Source organism: Anser brachyrhynchus (assembly GCF_964034855.1).
Source record: "Anser brachyrhynchus genome assembly, chromosome: 7".
NCBI classification, from domain to species: Eukaryota; Metazoa; Chordata; class Aves; order Anseriformes; family Anatidae; genus Anser; species Anser brachyrhynchus.
The window spans coordinates 2972305-2993722 of NC_137701.1; the positions used below are offsets into that span (position 1 = coordinate 2972305).

General features: G+C 39.7%; 1 protein-coding gene across 21 annotated transcripts in view; it reads left to right on the forward strand.

Moving 5' to 3' along the window:
- The window catches only part of ANKRD44 (ankyrin repeat domain 44), a 154007-nt gene that overhangs the window by 91249 nt on the left and 41340 nt on the right, over positions 1-21418 (forward strand). For 13 of the 21 annotated variants that reach the window (XR_013953649.1, XR_013953650.1, XM_080599910.1 and 10 more), the window contains 10 exons: positions 260-330; positions 3317-3517; positions 4705-4792; positions 5224-5366; positions 6775-6987; positions 8407-8485; positions 12065-12179; positions 15714-15796; positions 17141-17258; positions 19629-19697. Coding sequence is in view for 19 of the 21 variants with exons in the window: in XM_080599910.1 (XP_080456036.1) it covers positions 260-330; positions 3317-3517; positions 4705-4792; positions 5224-5366; positions 6775-6987; positions 8407-8485; positions 12065-12179; positions 15714-15796; positions 17141-17258; positions 19629-19697 (1180 nt within the window). In the remaining 2 variants the exon portion in view is untranslated. The other 8 variants (XM_080599894.1, XM_080599898.1, XM_080599908.1 and 5 more) reach the window with 3 other exon arrangements.

The following is a 21418-nucleotide window of genomic DNA, read 5'->3' on the forward strand; positions in this document are numbered from 1 at the left end:
CTTTTGTGTCCTATAAACAAGGCTGCTCCTGCTAATATTGAGATTTGATCAGTTCCCTTCTTTCTGAATTGTGCGCCTGCTCCTATCTGCCCAGGAGATGGAACTGTATTTCTAAGGGTAACGGAGTGCCAGAAGAGTTGGCAGAGCCACGAGGAGAGCACTAAATCCGCCTCGGCTCCTGTTACTAGGAAACGAGTTGGGCAACGCTCTTCGTGTCGCACCCAAGGCATGGATGTAACCTCTGCTTGTTTACTTGCAGGCGCTCGTGTTAATGCCAAGGACAACATGTGGCTGACTCCTCTCCACCGAGCAGTTGCTTCAAGGAGTGAAGTGAGTAAGATTTGATTACTCTGCTTTTGCACGTAAACTCCATGCTGGGGAAAAAAGCAAATCATTGAAAGCCACAGTAGGCAGCACAGTGACAAACGGGGAGAACATTTGCTGTGTGCAGGGCCTTTAGCATTGCAGCCAGAGGCCAACTTTTACCAGTTAATTATAGTTGCTTTTGAGCCTTTGATTTTCCCCCTGTTGGGATGCTTTGCGTTACTGTAGCAAGTTGTCCGGAGCAACCACCAGCTGGAGTGAGTGACCCTGGCTGAAGTGGAGTAGAATCACTGTGGTCTTCAGGGTCATTATCATCAAGTGATAAAATAAGGAGGAATAAACCCATACGGATGTGTTCATGCTGTGTATGTGCCAGGAGGGAGTGGATGTGTGTGTGTGTAATCCTACATGTATTACTGCACAGTTCATTTTGGTTAATTGCATTTCAAGGCATCCGTTAGCTTTTCTGTTAATTCACTTGATTCATGCATAAGGGAGGTATGCCCATATTTTTCTACTTGACAGCTAGAAATCTTCTGGCATCACATTGTACTCTCTCCATTGCTATTTCAAGAAGCAGCAACAGTAACTAACTGGAATGCAGCTCAGGCATGACTGCGTTTTCAACTGTACCAGTATTTTGGCTGTCCATTTTGGACCTTCTCCTATACTTCTGTCCTCCTAATACTTCGTTAACAGCAAGCCCAACTGCAGGCTGATTTGGCTGCTGGGGGCAAGGGGAGGGGATGCAGGAGAGAGAGAGGGTGGCTGTTTTCCAGGGACTGATGGACTTGAATCACCTCTGTAACAGTCCCAGTGCCTGCCAAGCCTGGAGGCAGGAATCCTGGGCTCGCTTCTGAACTCAGGCATTGTTTGGCTACTGGCTGAGCTTCCCAGCTGCTGGCAGCCACCAAAACCCGCTGAAAGGAATATCTGATAGGATATGAATGCTGTAATGAGACAAAATACAAAAAGCCATGTTGGAAAACAAAGATCAGACTTCAGCCTTAAAAAACAACTACGCTCTTTCTGATTCAGGAATTGCAGTATTTGGTTCCTTTTTTGGATGTGTCAGAGTACATGATTTTTATTTTCAATCACAGTTCTAACTGAAAATGCATGTCTTCTTGTGGGTTTGTCTCTTTTACTCTTTGGCTGCTGACAGCCAGTTTTAAGATGAGAAGCTCTTCTCCAGTGCTGGCAGTTCTGGTACCCCAGTGAGGCAGCAGGGGAAGGCGTATGGTATGAAAGAGTTAAGAGATTTCACTCTGATATCATGGGTTAGCTGGAAACACTGAAAACAGAGGCTTACGCTATAGCTGCGGACTGCATGCACATGTAGAAATTATGCTAAGAAAAAGGTCTAGCTCATGCTCTCAAAACCAATAAAATTAAAATTTCCCCATAAAGATTTTAACACTCTGTTAGTCTGATAGAGCAGCAGATCTGCAGATGTAAACAAAAATGTATACACACTTAAAAAACAAATAAAAGTGTAACTATTATTAGCTTTGACTTTTCAGTCCTTATTGGTTAGTTTAAAAAATTCTTCCATAACTTTTTCCTTCCTTCATTAATAGTCAAATTGTATGATTTTTCCCGATGACTTCATGTCACAGCTGGATAGATCCCCAGTGAATTATATTTAAATGATTTTGAAAATAGTGGGCCTGTAGTTTAAAAAAAGAAAATCCTGTTGTGACATGAACAATATATCATTCTTGGTGTTTGAAGAGATGCAAACTGAACTAACTGAACAAATCTGTTAGATGACAGTTGGTGTAGAAAACAAAATTGTAGAAATTGTAGAAATTGATTGAGAACAATTGAGAACAAAGAACTAAAACTCCTAGTAATGGGATGTATTGTTGATACAGACTGCAGGCACTCTCTGGGGCATTTCTAGATACAAAAGTGCTTTTTAAATGTACATATGATATATTTGTTATTTATTAATAAAACGTTGGCTGGACTTGCCAGAAAACTTTTCAGTTTATGGAAAAAGAATAAGGTAGTATAGGGCTACAGCTCTGCCGCTTCCCAGCTGTGAGTTGTAATTAGCAGACGAGGCTACTTGAATGCTACTGTGTCCCTGTGGTTCCTTTGTATTTTGTTGGTTTGTGGGGGGAAAAAAAGAAGAGAAGAAGCAATGTAATTTAGAGAGAAACTTTTTTAATCTGGCTTGCTTAATGGAAGTTCTATGAGTGGGAGCAGAAAAAAAGCTGATGGTAAATTCTCAAGTGAGACAGTCCCTCAAGAGAGAAGAATACATTTTCTCACAGGGAAATATTCACTTTTAACCAACAAAATGGTTCGTTTAACCTTAAAAGATGTTGTTTGGTCTCAGGCTGATAGAATGGATGTTGCAGTGAAGACTCTTGGCCTGTGCTCAGCCCTTAGGGAGGGAAGGAATGCTAATGGCAGCTGGGGACATACACCAGTGTTAACCTTTGCCTGTGATTCTCATGTTTTTGCAAAGCTAAAATTTTGTTTTTAGATATATATATATATATTTTCCTTTTTCCTGTTTATAAATAAAACTTAGAGTGATTTACTGTGATTTCATTGTCCAAAATGACATGCTCTTCATTTTGTAAATAATATGTGTAAGAGGGTGCTCAGATAAGTCCATTTGTTTCTTAAGGTATAGCACAGTTAGGACGACTGAGGTATTGAGGGTTAATCAACCAAACAGGTTGGGCTGTCTGCATAGACAGCTTTGTATGTCATAAAATCTAATTTGGAAATTTTGATTGCAAGCACACTGTTCTGCGTGACAGCAAAGGTGATGCACAGTCTGGCATTTGAATGAGCAGTACTGTTTCAGTAACCTGAGAGGTTGTTTAGGTGAATGTTGTTCTCTTTCCCTCCTCCTGGCCATGCCTGGGATGCGTAAGTAAAATGCATACATAACATCACTGAGCTGTCAAGAATATGTGCGCTGTATTTATTCAAACTGCTTGTTTATAGCTCTTAAGTGCTCCCGTTGCAGGAAGCAGTGCAAGTACTGATTAAGCACTCAGCTGATGTCAATGCTCGGGACAAGAACTGGCAGACCCCGTTGCACGTGGCTGCTGCAAACAAGGCGGTGAAGTGCGCAGAAGTCATCATTCCCATGCTGAGCAGCGTCAATGTCTCTGACCGAGGTGGGCGGACGGCATTGCACCATGCAGCTCTGAATGGCCACATTGAGGTGAGTTGGTTAATAGCAAAATTGATCTTTGATTACTTATTTGGTTTTTCCTCTTTCAAATGTTTGTCCACTATGGCTGGGTCTGGACTGAGTCCCATATTCCTGACACCTATGATTGCTGTCATTCAGCTGCTTCCCAAAATGTGCCAAGTTACCTATCTACAGAAGTAAGAGTGGCAGGAAAGCATGTGTACAGAGCTGGCATGCAAGTGAACTGTGCATGCAAACTTGGGGAGCTGGCTGTGCCACCAGCCCTGGCAATTCGAGTGTGTCCTGGGCTATTTTGTGCTTAACTGCCTGAGAAAATAAGAGAAGAATGGAAAGAAGGAAAAACTGCTGGATTCATTTCATACTGAAGAAAAGTTCAGCTGTGTGAGATCCAGTCTGATTTTCTAATCAGTCTTCTAGAAAATTTGCTTCTTTTTTTTTGAGAGCATCCATACTGCTTCTCCTTACCTAATACAAGTAAACCCTCCTCTTATTACAATTTCTATACAAAAAAAAACCATAGTTTTGTAAATAAAGAACCTTCATAAATGGTTTTGATAGTCTTTAAATCTGTGTGGAAGGATTCTTCCAGCACCTGAAGTTCATCTAGAATAAAATGTCTTCAACTGGAACAGTAAAAATCCGTCAACAAAAGTTGATCAGTTGACACTGTAATTAAAAGAAGGAAAGGGAAGAGTAGTTCCTGTAAAACAATGATAGTGTTTGCCCTTTAAACTCCTGCTTTGGCCTTTTTCTAACTACTAATAGAAAAAGATAGTAATGCTTGAATCTAACAGTCATAATATAAAGTTCCTGATATTTTGGGTAGAGTATATCAGAAATTATAATTGAAATTATGCTGTTTATTAGATGATCTCTGTACTGATGGAAAAGCACTGTACAAGAGAAAAGCAAATATGCAGCTCTGTAATTTATGATTTCAGAATGTTTTGCTGGAGAAGAAACTAGTTGAATGCCATTCAGTTTTCTTTCTTTTTTTTACCTGATTTTTTTTTTATTTCTAAATATTGGATGACTGATAATAGGGAAAGCAGCTTTTCACTTCTTAGCCATACTGCCTAAAATTTCAGTATCTCATACAAAACAGCCTGATTTTGTGATCCCAACTTTATCACTAGAATGGTTTGTTATAAGCTATTGAGTGTCTGATCCACATGGTTTGCTCTCATTACTACTAGATGGTGAACTTGCTGTTAGCCAAGGGGGCAAACATCAATGCTTTCGACAAAAAGGACAGAAGAGCTCTTCACTGGGCAGCGTATATGGGTAAGGCTCAGGTTGTTGTTCCTTGTTCTAATTTCCTGTTGACAAGCTGTCAGCATGTTTTACAGTGGACAAGACACAGACCTGTCCATGGAAGGTGAGAGATGTATTCACCCTGTTCAGGGAGGAGGTTGGCTGATTTAAATACACAATGCCCACTTAGTTGTGGTTTTTGGTCTTTTAATGACTGGAAAACTAATTCAGTAAAGAGAACTTTGACCCATCTGATGAAGGGGAATGTGTATTGCATGCATTTCTTGACCAGGTCTGGAGCTGTAATTAAGAATATTTTGAAAATGATTTTTTTTTTTTTTGTAAAACTCTGGGAGCAGTGTGAAACATCAGTGAAAGGGCCAGTGCATTAGCAAAAAAGCAGTAATTTGTGGGTAGTGAGGCTGGTATACCTGTTGATACTCTTTTTCATTTTTTTGAAGGTCACCTGGAAGTTGTTGCCTTACTGATTAATCATGGTGCAGAGGTGACTTGTAAAGACAAGAAGGGTTACACCCCACTTCATGCAGCTGCATCCAATGGGCAGATTAATGTTGTGAAACACCTCCTTAACCTGGGGGTAGAGGTATGTGGTAATGTGCTCTTTATGACTTCCATATTTGGAGATACCTTTTCCTCTTTCTTATGGATGCTGCTACATCAGCAGAATTTCTAAAGAAAATTGTTTCTGTTTTCAGGACCATGAAAAGCACCTAGTGCTTTGTATAGTTTATTGGTTCAAGAGCCAGAAAACGTTCTGGAAGAAAAAATGCATGGTATGGACAGTAAATTCCAGGCTACCTTGCTGAAGGAAAAAAAAAAAAAAAAGAAATCAGGAAATATATGTTGTTCCTGTAGAGAAAGATGGAGTAATGAAGTCTACCTTGGCTTGGCATTCCCTTTGATATGATGAAGTTGTTCACAACACATTCATGGAGTACTTTACAAAACTGCATTTTAGGCTGTTTAAGTTTCAGGATGTGCATTTCCTCTCTAGCTGATGGAGGGAAGGAAAAGGATTATTTTCACTCCAGAAAAGGTCTTTATTTCAGGGCACAGACTTCTCTTAGGCTAATATTGCCAACTCAGTGGTCTAAAGCAACAGTGAAATGAGCAGACGAGTCTGTGCTGGTTGATTAAAGATATCAAATAAAGACATTGCATTTGTCAGCTTTATAGGCAGCTGACTTGACCTACCAAAAAGGTGTCAGAAGTCTGTTTTTACAGGCTGTTGACTGTGAAGTTGAAGAGGAATAGGTGTTTCCCGTTATCAGCGATGCCATGCTAATAATTACCTTCAACTTCCACATTTTCTGCCACTGGGGATATGAGCTTTGAGATGCCTGTATTTTGTGGAAAGGTATTCACAACATCCCTGAGTCTTGTGCAACCTGTCTTGCCATATTTTACAGAACAGTACTTGAATTCCAAGCCAGTCATCAAGAAGTAATGTAATCTTAATTACATCTTCATAATACTGAGCTGCTGAAAGCAGTTTCTTATTGAATTGTAAATGGCTGTGCAATTTCTCCTCCCCTTCACTATGACACTTTCACTCCCTTCCCAAAAGGAATCTCTGGAAAGAGATCTTAAACCTGATTCTATTCACAAAATCTCAATAGAAGGTGTTTTTGTGTATTTTTTTTTAAGTTTCTGAGCTTTTTCTTTATCCTACTTTCCCACTTACATATAAAAGCTTTCCAGTTTATTAGGACTTTTATCATCATCATCATTACATAGTCCTGCTATCAGCTTTAAGCTTCAGGCTGGCTTTTAGAAATTGCCAGTAGGATAAGACGTTGATGATAATGAAGGTAAAGCATTTTAAATTAAGCTCTCTGAGAGTGTATTTTCATCAATGAAATTTGTTGGTGAGAAATATGCCCTATGATAGTTCAAGCCTCCAGCTATTCCCATTTGCAGAATGTGATGCATTATGTAAAACAATAAGCTGATGTCTGTACTTCTAACTGTGTCTCCTTGTCTCATTTTAGATTGATGAAATGAACATCTATGGAAATACCGCACTTCACATTGCGTGTTACAATGGTCAGGATTCTGTTGTTAATGAGCTGATTGACTATGGTGCTAATGTAAATCAGCCTAATAATAACGGATTCACTCCCTTGCATTTTGCTGCTGCCTCCACTCATGGAGCACTGTGTCTTGAACTGCTAGTGAATAATGGGGCAGATGTTAACATTCAGGTAAAACTTGCATTTCAGCTCTTCAGTTTTGCTTCATCCTGTTTTCCTCACATTAAGAGGCTGTAAACTGTAGTAACAGGTACAGCAAGGCTTTAAATCATTGATAGAAGTAGAGTGATGCTTAGAATGCTAATCATTAAGCTGTTTGGATGAGGTTAACTTCCAGCAGAGGAGCTCTCAGTGCCTTGATAAATATAATGGCAGCCTTAAACTCTGGGCCAGCCACTCCTCATGAACCACTACTAGAATTTAGTTCCTGGAGCTCTGTGAAACTGTTGACCGAGGCGATGGTGGTAAGTCCAGGAACTATTCCTTCCTGGTGTTTTCCCTCCACCTGCAATATGGGTTTAATTAAACCTGTTTCTAACAAGTTTCTTTTGACTTTCCTGGGGAAGTAAGACCTTGAGGATGTTTGTTACATATTTTAGAGGCCTGAGTTTACAAAGCCTGATTCTGTTTAGGTTCTCTGAATTCTCTTGATAAAAGAGCAAGTGATACATCTTGGTGAACCTCAAAGGGACTTGCTAGAAAACTGAAATCTCTGAGTTCATATAAGATTATGGCTACTTTAAACTGTGTGTATTCCAGTTTCTCATCTGTAAAACTGGTCTTCTAGCATTTAACACCTCTGGAAGGTTCCTTGAGATCAGCGGACAGTCAGTGCACTATTTAAACTCAGAATTATTGAAATGAAATTAGGGATTGTGCTCAGCAATAAATGTGAAACCCCTGTGCCAATAGATGTGAGTAGTGAGGCTGGTACCTTCCCTTGTTATTTTCTCAGCTCCTCAGCTTTCCCAAGCTCATTTTGTTTTCTCTAGATTCCAAAACATTGATCTCAACTCATTGTACCTTTCCTTGCATATGTCTTTCCTGTTTTCTAATTGTATTTTGTAGACATTCTACTTTGGATTAGGTGGAAATTTATTAATTAAAACTTTTTTAAAAAAAATAGTGGCTTTTTTTCTAGGAGGTATCTGTAAAATGTGAATTGATAAATAGGTTATATTTCTTACATCTCTCAGAGGCTGCTCCTATTTAGCTTTGTGGTTCCTTTGTTTTCTTTATTCCTCTTGTTGCAAGGAGTAGGGAAAATATGACTGAACGGGAAATGTTATTTAATAAACGCATTCAAGAATGGTATGTCATATATTCGTAGGTTTCTACCAGACATTGCATCTAGCCAGGCTCTGAGGATGGGCTGTACCTCAGCCCATTTCTGCTTATTGCTGCGGAACTGTTTTACTTATATGCTTATACTTTCTGCATTTATCATCACATACAGATTCAGTCCTATAGTCTTCAGAAGTCAGTGGAGGTTTTATCTGAAGAATAGCTGTAGGATGTTGAGCTGAGAAACTTCAAGTTGTTACCACTACTTTACATGCTGAATGGTTGTTTTTACATTTTGTTGGTTAGAGTAAGGATGGGAAGAGCCCACTGCACATGACAGCTGTCCATGGGAGGTTCACGCGGTCACAGACCCTCATTCAGAATGGTGAGTTTTGCTGCCTGTTCAATACCTCTCCAGAAGTGTAGGCATTTTAGAGGTTGCAGTTTTCAGTTCTGACCCAGAATGTCAAAGGACTGCTCTGAGGGGTGTTCAACTCTCCGTCAAATTCTGACTTGGAGCTGCTTTGATATCTCTCATTCCACAGTGTCATCACAAGTGAAGATTTTGCTTCTTAACAAAATCCCGTGTTCCTCCAGCTGACAGTGGTCCAGCTGATCTGTTGTGATTCTTAACCTGAAAACAAGAGTTCAAAGCTGTGGCATTCTATCTGATAAGAGAAAGGCACAACAAACTTTCCAAAATGCTTTAAAGAGTAAGAAAAGTAAAAGTTTCTAACTGTCCTCCCCTGGGAGCTGTGGTGTTCATAGAGTTCACACCTTTTTTTCTGTCCTACCACTCAGCAGCTCTTCTTCCCTCACCTCCTTTAGTTCCCCACCTTGCTGCTGTCTTCACTAAGTGTTGAATAAATATTCTGGAGGGTGGATCAGCGCCACCCTGTTTTTTCTAGCATAGCCAGGAACAGGTTTCAGGATTCCAGATTACCTGTCGAATTCATTAAGTATCTCTTTTGTCTAAGCATATAACAAATATTATTGTTGGAGATCTGGCAGAGACCTGTTTCTGACTGACAGAGGTGGCTAGTACTGATTGTTTACTTATGCTTCCTACCTTTGGCTGTTATACCAGACAGGACAGTCTGTTTTTTTTGTTTCTGTTTTGTTATTGTTTGTTTTGTGTTGTTTGTTTTTTAACTACAATCCCAAACTTGGAACCTAATCTAACTGCTGTATCCCTTGATAGAGCTACTCTGTGTGAGATGTTTAAGAAGTCTGAAAAGTTAGGCTGTAAATGCAAGGGTGCTTACATTTACAGAAGACTGTGTTTTAAACAGAAGTCTTCAGTAGGTCATGCTTCCTTCACGTTGTCATACAACTTATTGCCATATCTATTCTTGGATAAATAAAATAGTAATAAAAAATGAGTTTGGGCAAGCTAAAAGAAAATGCAGTTAAGTGTAGTTTAGAGTTATTTAGTGAAATATGCTCTCTGACTTAATGGCTGTTGTTTGCTCTGTGTTGGATCTGTGTGTGAAAGGATTGGCAGTTCTTCATCTGTCCTTCAGACTCTCTACTCTTCTTCAAGTTACTTTGTTTTTGATTTTCTTTCTTTGTTCGTCGCCCCTCTTATTTTAGTGTTGTACACAGGTCTGATTACAAGTGAATCTATGCCTTGTTGCCATGGGATATTGTGGAAGAGAGAAATGTCAATGATTTAAAGAAATGCAACTTTATCCTACAGTACTTAGTGAATTGGGTAAAGACATCTCAATTTCTGGCTGCTGTTTCTGAGGAGTTTTGGAGGAAGTTGGCTTACCTTAAAATTAGAAAATTGCAAGTGTGATACCCATCTTTAAAAATGGGCAAAAAGGGAAGCTGGAAAACTTTATATATGCCAGCCAAAAATTCTGAAAGGAATGAATAAACTAACTTTTAAAGTACTTAAGGAGGGCATAGGCAATATCTGCGATAGCTTCTACAAGAGTGAAGTATGCTGAAACATAGTTCTCTTCTACAGGAGGGCAATGGGCTTTGTGAACATAGCACAGTCCTCTGACTTTTCTGTGGGCAGGTAATGATCATGGAGACCTCCCTCTACGGATGGAGACTCCACCCCAGGGAAGGAATCTGTTATGGCATTTCACTGAACTTTATTTACAATTAGAAAATTTTGTATAGTGCTTTGGTAGAACTTTTCTTCTTTTTTTCTATGGCCTGTTATCTCCTGTGCATGGTGGAAATGCAGTAAATATTACCATATCCTCATTTTAGCAAGACTTTTAAATACTTTCCTGAAGTATTATCACAGCAAACAAGTGGAGTATGGTCTAGATGAAAATATTACTGTGTGGGTGCATAACTGGTAGAAAAACTAAGACATTAATAATAAATGTGAAGTGTAATGAAGAGATTTTTGAGTTTCTCTCCAGTGTCTAGTACTATTCAGTATTTTCATTATCAGCTTGGATGGTGGAATAGAAAATGTGCTTTTAACGTTTGGAGAAAGCATGAAGTTGTGAGAGACTTTTAGTTTGGCAGAAAGTGGAGTCAGAATTGAAAATGATCCTGTACAGTTGGAGAAAGAAGTTATAATGCAAGTGAAGCAAAGGAGAGATACCGCATACAGGCAGGAATATCAGTTACACAAATACAGAATGGCAGCAGCCAGGTGAGTGGCATTTCCTCAAGAACTGATCTGGGGTTTATAGAGGATCAGAAGCTGAACACAAGTCAAGTCAACAATGTCTTGGTGTTGCCAGCTTAAAAAAAGCAGAGACAGAGAGAGTATAAAAAAAACACTACCACCACCACCAAAAAAAACGTACAACATACAGGAGTATATAGGTGGAAGCACAGACAGCAGGCATGAAGTAATTAGTCCTTTTGCTCAGCTCAGAATTGGTAGACATCAGCTGTAGTACAGTTTTTGGCTTTTGACATTTTCCTTCCAGAAGGATGTATGCCAGCTGTCGAAAACTGGGGGAAGGATGAGAATGGTTGGAGTGCGTCAAATCTGATTTGCAAGGAGAGACTGAAAGAACGAGGGTTGCTTGGTCCAAAAAGGAAAACAAGGACTTGATAGGAATCTTTGCATGGGCCAAAAGCTGCAGCAGAGAAGAGATAAAACACGAGATGACAGGCTTAAACTGCAACAGGAAAAGTTCTGTTTAAGCCCTGTGTAGTAATTTCTGATGATTAAATATAGGGCAAGAAAACGTTGAAACAGGTTGTCTGGAGTTCTGTGGAGTGTCAGTCTGTGGAGGTCTCACAGGTTGGTTAGGCAGATGTTGGTCAGCAAGATCACAAAGAATAACCTGAACTGCTGACTAGACCTCTTGAAGTCCCTTCTTACCCTTTTGTATCCCATGGAGAAATCCATGAGTTCTTAAACACAACAGGACAAATGCAGCCTTCACCCTCAGGATGGGGGCTGACGTTCTGCTTGGTAGAGCTGAGCAGATGTACCAAGGAAAAGGTGATTGTGTTGTTCCCTGGCAGCTGCTCTCCGCCCCTGTCAAACACAAAGCAGTCTATTTTTGTTTTAAGACACAGAAAAGGCACACAAAACAATTGTAGTTTGCAATGTGCTCCTGTTGGTCTTTTCGAATGATCTGTTTAACATTGGCGCCTTGTAGGTAAGGTTGAGTGGCAATGTGTTAACAAATCATGATGCAATTTCAGCAGTTTATTCTTTTACTTTAATAGAAGGCATGCATTTGTACCTTTAGATGAGCAGCAAGTCTGAATCATGTTCTTTGCCCGTTGTAGGTCATCCCATGCACCTGTCTGTTCCCTGCCACTGAAGTTAGAGAGGGAGGTGAAAGCACTTCAGGCAGACCACATTCAGTAGCAGTGGCTGCCTGTTGACAGGTGGCGTGTGCCAGTTCTCGTTCTGTGAAGTTCGGTCGCCTGGTTATGCTGCATTCACTAGAGAGAAATAGCGTTTGTGGTCACTAGTCCACACTTAATCTTTTGGTGTTAAACTGTATGAAAATGTCTTTTGCAGGAGGGGAAATTGACTGTGTCGATAAAGATGGTAACACTCCTCTGCATGTCGCTGCAAGATATGGACATGAGCTTTTGATTAACACCCTCATAACCAGCGGAGCTGATACTGCCAAGTAGGTGGCTGAGATGGAGCTGCTTCTAATGGTCAAGTGTTATGTCCAATGCCAGGAACCACAGTTACTCCTCAGTTCCTGAAGTATGGAGGTTAAAATGGATAAACGTATTTGTACTACACTTCAATGGGTGACATGGAACTAAAGTATGAATGGTGGTGCAGGTGGAAGGGAAAGAAGCCCTGCTAAGCTCTTATTGTGCACAGTTATGTGGTTGCAGGTAGTGCCAGTACTGCTTTTTCCTGAAGCTTTGATGTGGCACATGGACATAAAATGTACATGAAGTATGTGTGTATAAAGTGTATCTTGATCACAGGTATTCCAGCAGGAATGTAGCAAAGAGTTTGTATAGGAAACATCATTTGGAAAAAAATTTCAAGTGCCTTCAGAGGGAACTGTACACATATTCCCTAGAATTTAAGTTAGTCTAATAGTGGCCTATCGTACACCATGACTATTCTGTTATTTCATATCTTTCATATGCCATGGGATAATCAGTAGAAATGCAGTATTGCAAAGCAGATGTTACTAAGCCTGATCTCAGTATAACTGTAGAGCTTGCCTTGATTTTGCATGGTTTCTGATAGCCAGATGGCTGAAATAATAGGACTGATTTTATTTGGTTCGTGGGGCTTTGTTGAATAGAGGGGTAATGAGTTGAAATTGGACACAAATTTCTAAATGTTGTTAGTGTTTTCTGCTTCGGTTCAGCTTTTTTTTTCTTTTTTCTTCTTTTTTTTCTCTTGTACTTGTGTCAAGACTGCACCCACAATAGACAGTTACTATAGTCCCAAACATTGGGAGGTGCTTGATTTTTAAGAGTAGTTGAGTATTCATAATTTATATTCAGGTTCTTATTGTCCATCAGAAAGAAAACAGCAAACCTGAAGGTAAAATAAGGGGTTTAAAAACAGAGTAATATCATGCTATGAGAGATACCTATACTGGATGTTTTTAGCAGATTCTGATTACATAAATATGTTTTCAGCTATTAGCTGCACATCTCCAAAATAAAATTTAAGAGTCTTCCACCTAGAATGCACTGTAGAAATGAATGACTCCTCTTGACTTACCTCGATAGAAAAACCTGATTGCAGATGTAAATGTGCTGGTTTTAGTTTTGAAAATACTTGCAGCTCTTTCTGTTTGTTTGCTTTAGCATGTTAAAGGAAGTGACACTTTTGCCCATGTTCGTATATCAAATATGACTGTCGCCATGCAATCTCTGAAGGTGGAGTTGTCATGGATAATGAAATTCCACAGGCTTCAGCTAATGTTACTGGATTCTGTTAACATAGCCTATGTGAAGATCTTGGTGTCTAAATAGATGTGTATTTTTGCTAGCTCTTTTGACAGTACAGTAAGTCTCAGTCTGCCTCTTTTCTTGAGGCTTCAGGGTAAAATGAGATGCTATGGGATAGCCCCTCTTGGACTCAAGGTTATCCAGTTAGAAATTTCTATTTTGCACTTGGGTGACTTGAATATTGATCAAATAAATTACTTCTACCAGCACCAGAAATAAGTGAAGTGAGATAGCCAGAGATACCAGGCAGATCCAAGTGATGCTATTGTGCTCGGCAAGGAGCGTTTGAAACACTGGGAATGGGCTTTTATATGTATTGCACATGAATAGCTCTGGCTGAGCTCCCCAAACTGGTTTTGAAAGACAGAATTCAGCATGTTAGCAACAACTGCAAACAGCTCAGTCAGTCTTTGAGGCAATTGCATTTTAAGGAGAGTGTGTGTAAGTGATGGGAGGAACTCGTGTGATCAGTGCTGTAGAAGTGTGACTGGCTAGCAGATGTGCAGAGTGTATTTTGATGGAAACCAGACAAAACGTGCTGGGTGGAAATCTGGACCTAAAAGAAGAAAAATATTGCTTGAGATAGCTAGATGGAGATGGAGATGGAGGGAAATGGGTGTAGAAGCAATGTGAATACAGAATGTCCAATGTTCGCTTAAATAAATGAGTCCACAGCTAAAAAATGCAACCTGCTTATACAGATGCAGCAGCTTGATGAAGCTTGTGCTGCTTCCTTTTGAAGAACAGACTGACAGATCATCTTTTAAGAGATTTAATCCATGAGGTAGAAAATGATACTGGCAAAAGAATATTTGTGCAGCACCTAAAGTCACTCTTTAATGTAGTGAAGCAGCAAGGAAGACAAATTTAATGTGAAGACAGAGGAAGGATGGGCCTGTGGATTCTGGAAGGAATGAGGTTGTTAAAAACAACCCCAAATTTGTTAAATACACATGTATAAAATTTTGGAGAGAACAAGATAGCCTTATAAATATCCAACCACTTCTTTGTCTAAAGCATGATAAGCAATTATGATTTATGGTGAATTCTGCAGAGAAAAAAAAAAGTTCCTTTGTCTTTGGTCTGGATCTAAAATCCTCTTCCATGAGGTGATCACTCTCGTTCATCTACCAGTTGTCTTTCAGAGAGGAATCCATCTGCAGTTGTTCAAGAGTTTGTCATTATTCAAAAATTTATTGGCTGGAGCAGTCAGGAGATAATAATCTTGTTCAGATAGTTGGTTACACAGGCTCTGTGTTTATATGCACTTGGAGGACTGCTTAATGGTATTTCTAGAATAACAAGATGCTAATCGCAAATCAGTGCTCAATGACAGAAGCCAAGATGTCCAAACTCAGAAGTCTTCTAAGACAGTAGACAGTGGCATGGTTAGGGTCTGAACTGGGATGATTTGCTAATGTTAATAAAAGCTGCTGAGTGTTTGGCTTGTTTAAGAACTACGTGGTTGCCTGATACAGGTTTAGCGTAAAGATAGGTGTCTACTTTTTTTTGTTTTGTTTTTGTTTAACCCAGTATGTCTGCTCAGAGGAGTTTATAGTGTAATTGAAAAGAACGGTCATGTATTAAAGGGGGGGGGGGGGGGGGGAGTGAAAGAGCATGTGACGACAGTAGCTGGAGCAAACAGGATTAGATGATTAGTTATCAGTATGTGGGAGGAAAACCCTAAGTGTCATGGCACCCTAAAGGAAAATGTGAAAAAGAATCATTGGCTACACTAGCCCCAGGGGAGAGGGAAGAAGGGGAGGCTTTGAAAACCCAGGCAAGAGTTACCTAAGGGACATTTACTGCAGTAAAAATGGATTTCAGAAATAATACTAAAAAGCTTTTGGCGTTTACTTTTGCCCCTCAGAATGGCCATTGTGGTATGTTTAGCTGATGCAAAAATATGTGCATCCTATGCTGGGAGATTGATTCTTAGCAGTGTCTGCTCGCTTGCTTTCGCCTTTACCTTAGCTTTCATCTCCCATTTTTAGAAACCTTCCTACCACATTCTGTTCAAAGCATAATGCCAAGATTTTTCTGTATCAGAATATTTTTAACTCCTGAGAAGAATGGTAAGGAAATACAGATAAAATTAACAAGGCAGGAAGAATTTTCCTTAAAAAGGATCAAAAATGCTGCCTTCATGAAAAGACCTTTTCATGTGCTGTGTTTGTACGCCACCTGTATTGTTACATGACCTCGTCTAATGAGGCTGTTGTGCCTTTCAGGTGTGGGATCCACAACATGTTCCCTCTACACCTAGCAGCCCTGAATGCTCACTCAGACTGCTGCAGGAAATTGTTGTCATCGGGTAAGTAAACCAAGCCAAGCGGCATCTGTGGAGTTCAGTAATGTGTGTCTGTGCTGCTTACAGCCCCTTTATACCCATTGTTGTGAAATGTTCAAATGAAATACTTCCTTTGCTGCTGCCTGGTGTGGTGTACGCAGTGTGCGAGGCTTTCCTAACAGCATGCTGGTAATTCCTTGCATCCTGTATTGTTCATGCCCAAAGCCCTTTTCTCCTGGTAGGCAAAGAGAGTTTATATTAATTCACTAGGAAGAGGGAGAAAATTTAGGATGCTTTTCCAAATTTTAGGCATGCAAGACACAATTTTTTTTCCTCTCCTCAAAGAAGTAATTGACAAAATTATCTCCTTGAAGCCCACACTTGCACAGGTATTTGCATCTTGTTGGCATGCTGTATCTTAATTACAGCTAAAGTATGTTTCTGAATTTGGCCAGAGTAAAGGCTGGCCAAAGTTCTGCACGCGCAAGAGGGGAAATTAGTGAAGGTGTAGTCTATGGAGAGCGGTCCCAGGATCCTTACCAGAGCCCAAAGCAAAAGCAGCAGGAGTCTGCTGACACAACCATTTCAAAAGAGGCAGTAATAAGCCAAATCCTAAATATTTTTTTTCTAGGCAAGAGTTTGTGTGAGTTTAAAAAACAAACAAAGAAACAAACAAAAACCCAATCAAAAAAAAAAAGAAACAAAAACCAAACAAGAAACACACAAAAAAAAACTAACAAGGCAGATCAATTTTTTTCCTAGAAAAGTATTTCATTACTCAACACACAAAATCTCCTACAACTACTTTTTTCCATAAGTTTGAGTCACCTAAGTGATAAAAAAGTGTGAAAAATGATAATTCCCTACCACATTACAGTAAACCTATGCATGTGTTGGTCTTGACCATCAGATCAGGAAGGGAAAGGAAGCTCTGGGTGACCACTGACAGGCTTATAGTTTGGCCTTGTGCATCTTCATGACTATCCGTGCATGCTCCTGCAAGCCTCTTTCAAAAAACTAAACCTAAACCCACACACAATAGAAATTACCGTATTTCATGCTCAGGCTGACTCTGTAGTTTTTCTCATCTCTTCATGTTTTCTGTCTCCATGTCCTGCTGTCATAGTTATCTCAATAAGTATCTAACTCCTGAATGCCTGTCATGTGGTTTTAAATAGGGATGTGGTGCAGAGCTGGATGCGGAACTAAATTCTTGTTGACTTCACAGCTCTTTTTATAGAGCTGCCAAAGTGGAGCAGCCACTCACTGTTTCCGTGACAACCTCTTTCTGACTGTAGTTGCTTGCGTTCTGTTTTTTCTAACTAACTGATTTTTCTGTCTCTGCGATGTTTCTTGTGGTTTAACTAGGACAAAAGTATAGCATAGTGTCCTTGTTTAGTAATGAGCACGTGCTGTCTGCAGGCTTTGAAATAGACACCCCTGATAGTTTTGGAAGAACATGCCTCCACGCTGCCGCTGCAGGAGGGTGAGTAATTGTGACTGTAGCTGTTACAAGTTTTTTGCTTTCATCGCAGATTTGTTGCAAGCCAGTTTGTCTGTGCCATCCACAGATGTCAAATTCTGGTCACTTGAGGTTTTATTTTGCCACTGCTCTCATGCACACATTGTTTGCAAAGCAAAGGAGGTGGTCTGAAAGGACTCCTCTAAAACAGACAGCTGGGTTGTGATTGAAGCACGAGTTTCAGATGTAGGGTAAAGCTTCCTTTCTGTGCCCATGTGAAGACTGCTTCAGTTTTGGGTTGGAGTGCTGTGTACTCACCCAGATCGGTTTATTGCCATAAGAGTTGCTGAGGGCCAGCAGTGAGCAGAAAAGTGTCAGTTCTTAAAGCAAAGCAGAGTAAGGAGAAGGAGCTGTGGCTCCTGGGATGCTGCTGGCAGGGCAGTTATTCCCAGCCTCCTCTGTTGGTCTGTATTGCTGCCTCAAGGACAGTGTTGTGTTTTGAGGCAAGAACCCTGGAGTCCAAATGCAGCTCTCCCTCCTAATTTTCAGGTACAAGTTTAAAAGTTCTTAAAACAACAACACAAAGATCACCAAATCAGAAAGCCAAAGACTTACCCTTTCAGAATGATACATTCCTGATGAGTGCTGGGAGCATGGAAATGGAAACAAATTAAAACTGAAATACTTCAATTTATGTTGTAAATGTAGCATCCAGTTAGTTTAAGTGTTTCCAAATAATTGTCAGTGGAGCTGTGTGAAGTTAACCTAGCAAAAGGACAAAGCATTTGGCAAGCATTGAGTTTTGACTCTTCTGTGGAGGACTATGGCTCAGAAAACAGCTGAAATGGAGCCTTGGCTAGAACCCAGTCTGCATTCTCTATGATTTTAGCAAGCAGAAATGGTCATCCACGGTGAATACTTGGCAATCTTTCAGGAAGTTGCTTTTCTTCTTGGTGAATCAAAATAGATGTATCTCAAAATTTTCGTAATTACAGACGCCTAATGAAATTGGGCTGAATACTGTTTTTATTATTCTTACGGTATTTTTCTTGTTGATACTTGTCTGCTGTTATTAATAGAGGAGGTATGATTGTTGCTTGGATTGAAATTATTATAGTACACTTCAGATGCTACCTCTTCAATAAGGCTGCACTCAAAAGGAATAACAAAAACAACCTGGAAGTCCAAAAGAGAACGAAAGGGAGGCTTCACAAGAAGCAAAAGTAGTTTATGAAAATAAGTCATATTTTTCCAGTGGTTTACTACAATTGTCATCACTAACAAGTATTTTTATTTTTAGTATGTTGTGGTGAGTGTTTTGATGTTATTTTATGCAATAGCAGTTTAGAGTAGGGATGAACACATGCCAACATACCGCATCCCGCCATTTTTTCCCTGGAGCTGGAGCTATGCAAAAAGCATTTATTTATTTTTTTCCCCTGACACATGCCTGTTTCTCTCATTACATTAATGGGAGTTGTATGGGTATGTAGAAAACAACATACTTCAGAAGTCTGCTCATCTGGTTGTGAACAGAAATGATTTATTGCCCCTGTTAATGAAAAAGAAGTCTTGGAAAGTGCTATGCTTCTTCACGTCACTTTCTGGCTTGGGGTCATACATATATTCTCCTAAATTACAAAACGTATTAAAATTTAGCTGCTATATTTTCCATTAAAAATCACCTGGCTTTAAATGACACAAAGAAGCTGTGTTGAATTCTTTGAACAGGTAAAAAAAACAATGGAGCCTAACTCATCCACTTATATAAATGCAATTTAAATATGACAATCGTTTTAAATACTTATGCCCCTTATTCAGCAATGCACTTAAAGACATGCTTAAGTCTATCATGTGTCAACAAATTATATGAAAATGAACCTAAAAGTAACTCTTGTAATTGAATCTCACTAAAGTAAGCAGGATTTTAGCACAGTGCTTACTGTTGAATGCTTTTCTAGAAGGGGGTGGATTTTGTTAAATGTCACCTCTTCATTATTAGACTGACATTTTATAAGCTAGCAACAACTTTAAAAGCTCTCTCATAAAATAGCATTTCAGTGTGGGAAGCATTAGAGTACAACTCCCTTTGAAAATCTCCAAACACACTGTGTTCAGATCATATTTACTGCTTTTTCTTTGGAAAAAATATTTATTTTTCTTCTGCAGAAGAGAAGTCTGAGTTTTTCTAGAAACAAACGAAATTGACTTTTAAACTGTCACTTTCTGTTTGTTGTGATTGAATTTCAGGTTGTAGTTGGCTATACCCTGATATTGCACTGCAGATAGTACAATTGTAGAGTAACTTTTTCCCGTTTGGGGGTGGGGAGGCAATCAAGATGTAAGCTTCTGCTTTGTTCATGCTTTATTATTATTTTTTACTTCTCTTTTCAGTAATGTTGAATGTATAAAACTCTTGCAAAGCAGTGGAGCAGATTTTAATAAGAAGGACAAATGTGGGAGGTAAGTAAATTATGAGGTTAATTTAAAAAAAATAAAAGGAGAAACTAGCAGTCAAGGAAGAAAGACCACCTCAGTCTGGAAATTTTGTGTTCCAGGAAAAATGTCAGGAAAATAAAGTAGGAGTTTGGCTTTCCCTACAGAACTGCTGCTACAGTTATATGCCAGACAGGTGCAGACTTAATTATATACATAAAAGCCATCCCACCCTCTCAAGTTTTATGTTTTAAAAATATCACAGGTGTATTATTTTTTTTCCCTTATTGCTTTTCTTATTGCCTGAATTCTTGTGCTGATGTGCCCAAGACAGCGCCCTTGTTATGATGAGAAGGATTGCTGCTATTTGACATGCTTCCTAAGTTTTTTTCCCTTCCGTATGAAGAGTTGCTATGAGTGTTGCTATGCCAGGAATGGATGCAGAGATTTCACTCTGATTGCTGCAGAATCTCTCAAGCATTTTGTCGTATGTTTTTTCAACAAGGCAGATATTTCCAAAGCAGGTTCCCTAAAACATAGGAGTGGAATTAGAGCAGGGGAAGAGCAGTAGCCAAGCTAATAGCACCGTTTGGTTTGGTACATTGTGTTTTGTGTGATAGCAGATTGTGCCATTATACATTTATATATCACTGCTGTGGCCATACAGCCCTGTAATGGTTACATTATCATCCACCCTCAGCTGTGGCAGTGAGGTGCCTAAGCACTGAGCCTGGGTTTCCTGCTTCTTTGAAGCTGTAAATCATGAGGTATGCATGCATTTGCAGTTGCTTTAGATCAGTGAGGAAGGGGAATTCAAGTTAACCATTTGATGACGGTAAGTGCATTTGAACTCAAGATGCTGCAGAAATTCTCTGTAAATACCGCTGGGGTACCTGTTTTTCAGGCAGAACGTAGTAAAAGCCTTGTCATTATACTAATGTAAATGAATTACAGCTGAAAGGTTCCAGCATGGCTCGGGCACTGTGGATGGTACTTCCTGGTAGAGGGACAGCAGTGATTATTATTCATATCCTTTTAATATATCAAGTAGAAGTGTCAGATATGTAAATAGAAATTAAGATATTCTTCTGTCCCATTTAAATGAACCAGGTTCAAAAATGAACTATACTCTGACTGTTTCTGTTTTTTGTTTTTTTTTTAAAACAACTTCCACCAAATTGAAAGTAGATGATTTTAGGGGATGAATGAATTTAAATTAGTCAAGGATTTTTGTGTAGCAGAGGGAGACTGCAAGTTTCAGCCCTGCTGGAAATTTTTCTGACAATGTGAGCTCCCTCTGAATGACATTCAGGCTTTGAAGTGGGTGTGCTGAGCATGTGGCATGCTGAATTTTCCCGCACAATGAATCTTTTCTTGGGCTTTGGAATTTGTCAGTGTGATGGGATGCCCCCACATCTCTGTCTCCGTCGCAGTCCACCTCTGGTGCTGCTGAGCCTGCCTATGCCAAGATGATTTTGGAGCTGTGTACAAACTGTAGTTTCATTGTCTGGAGCGGGGTTGCCTCTGTGGGGTAATTCTGAGCAGCTGAAGCTAGTCAAAGTGAACAACTGGCGTTGAGCCTTGGCAGAGGCACGTTTGACTACTGATACACGTCCCCTGTCATGTTGAGCAGTGCTGCACAGCAGGTGGATTATCAGGCTGCAGAGAAACCAAACTTAATTCCATCCAATGGACAAAGAAGCTTTTAAAGCGTTGACTGTGCATAATAAAAAATATAAAAGCATAAT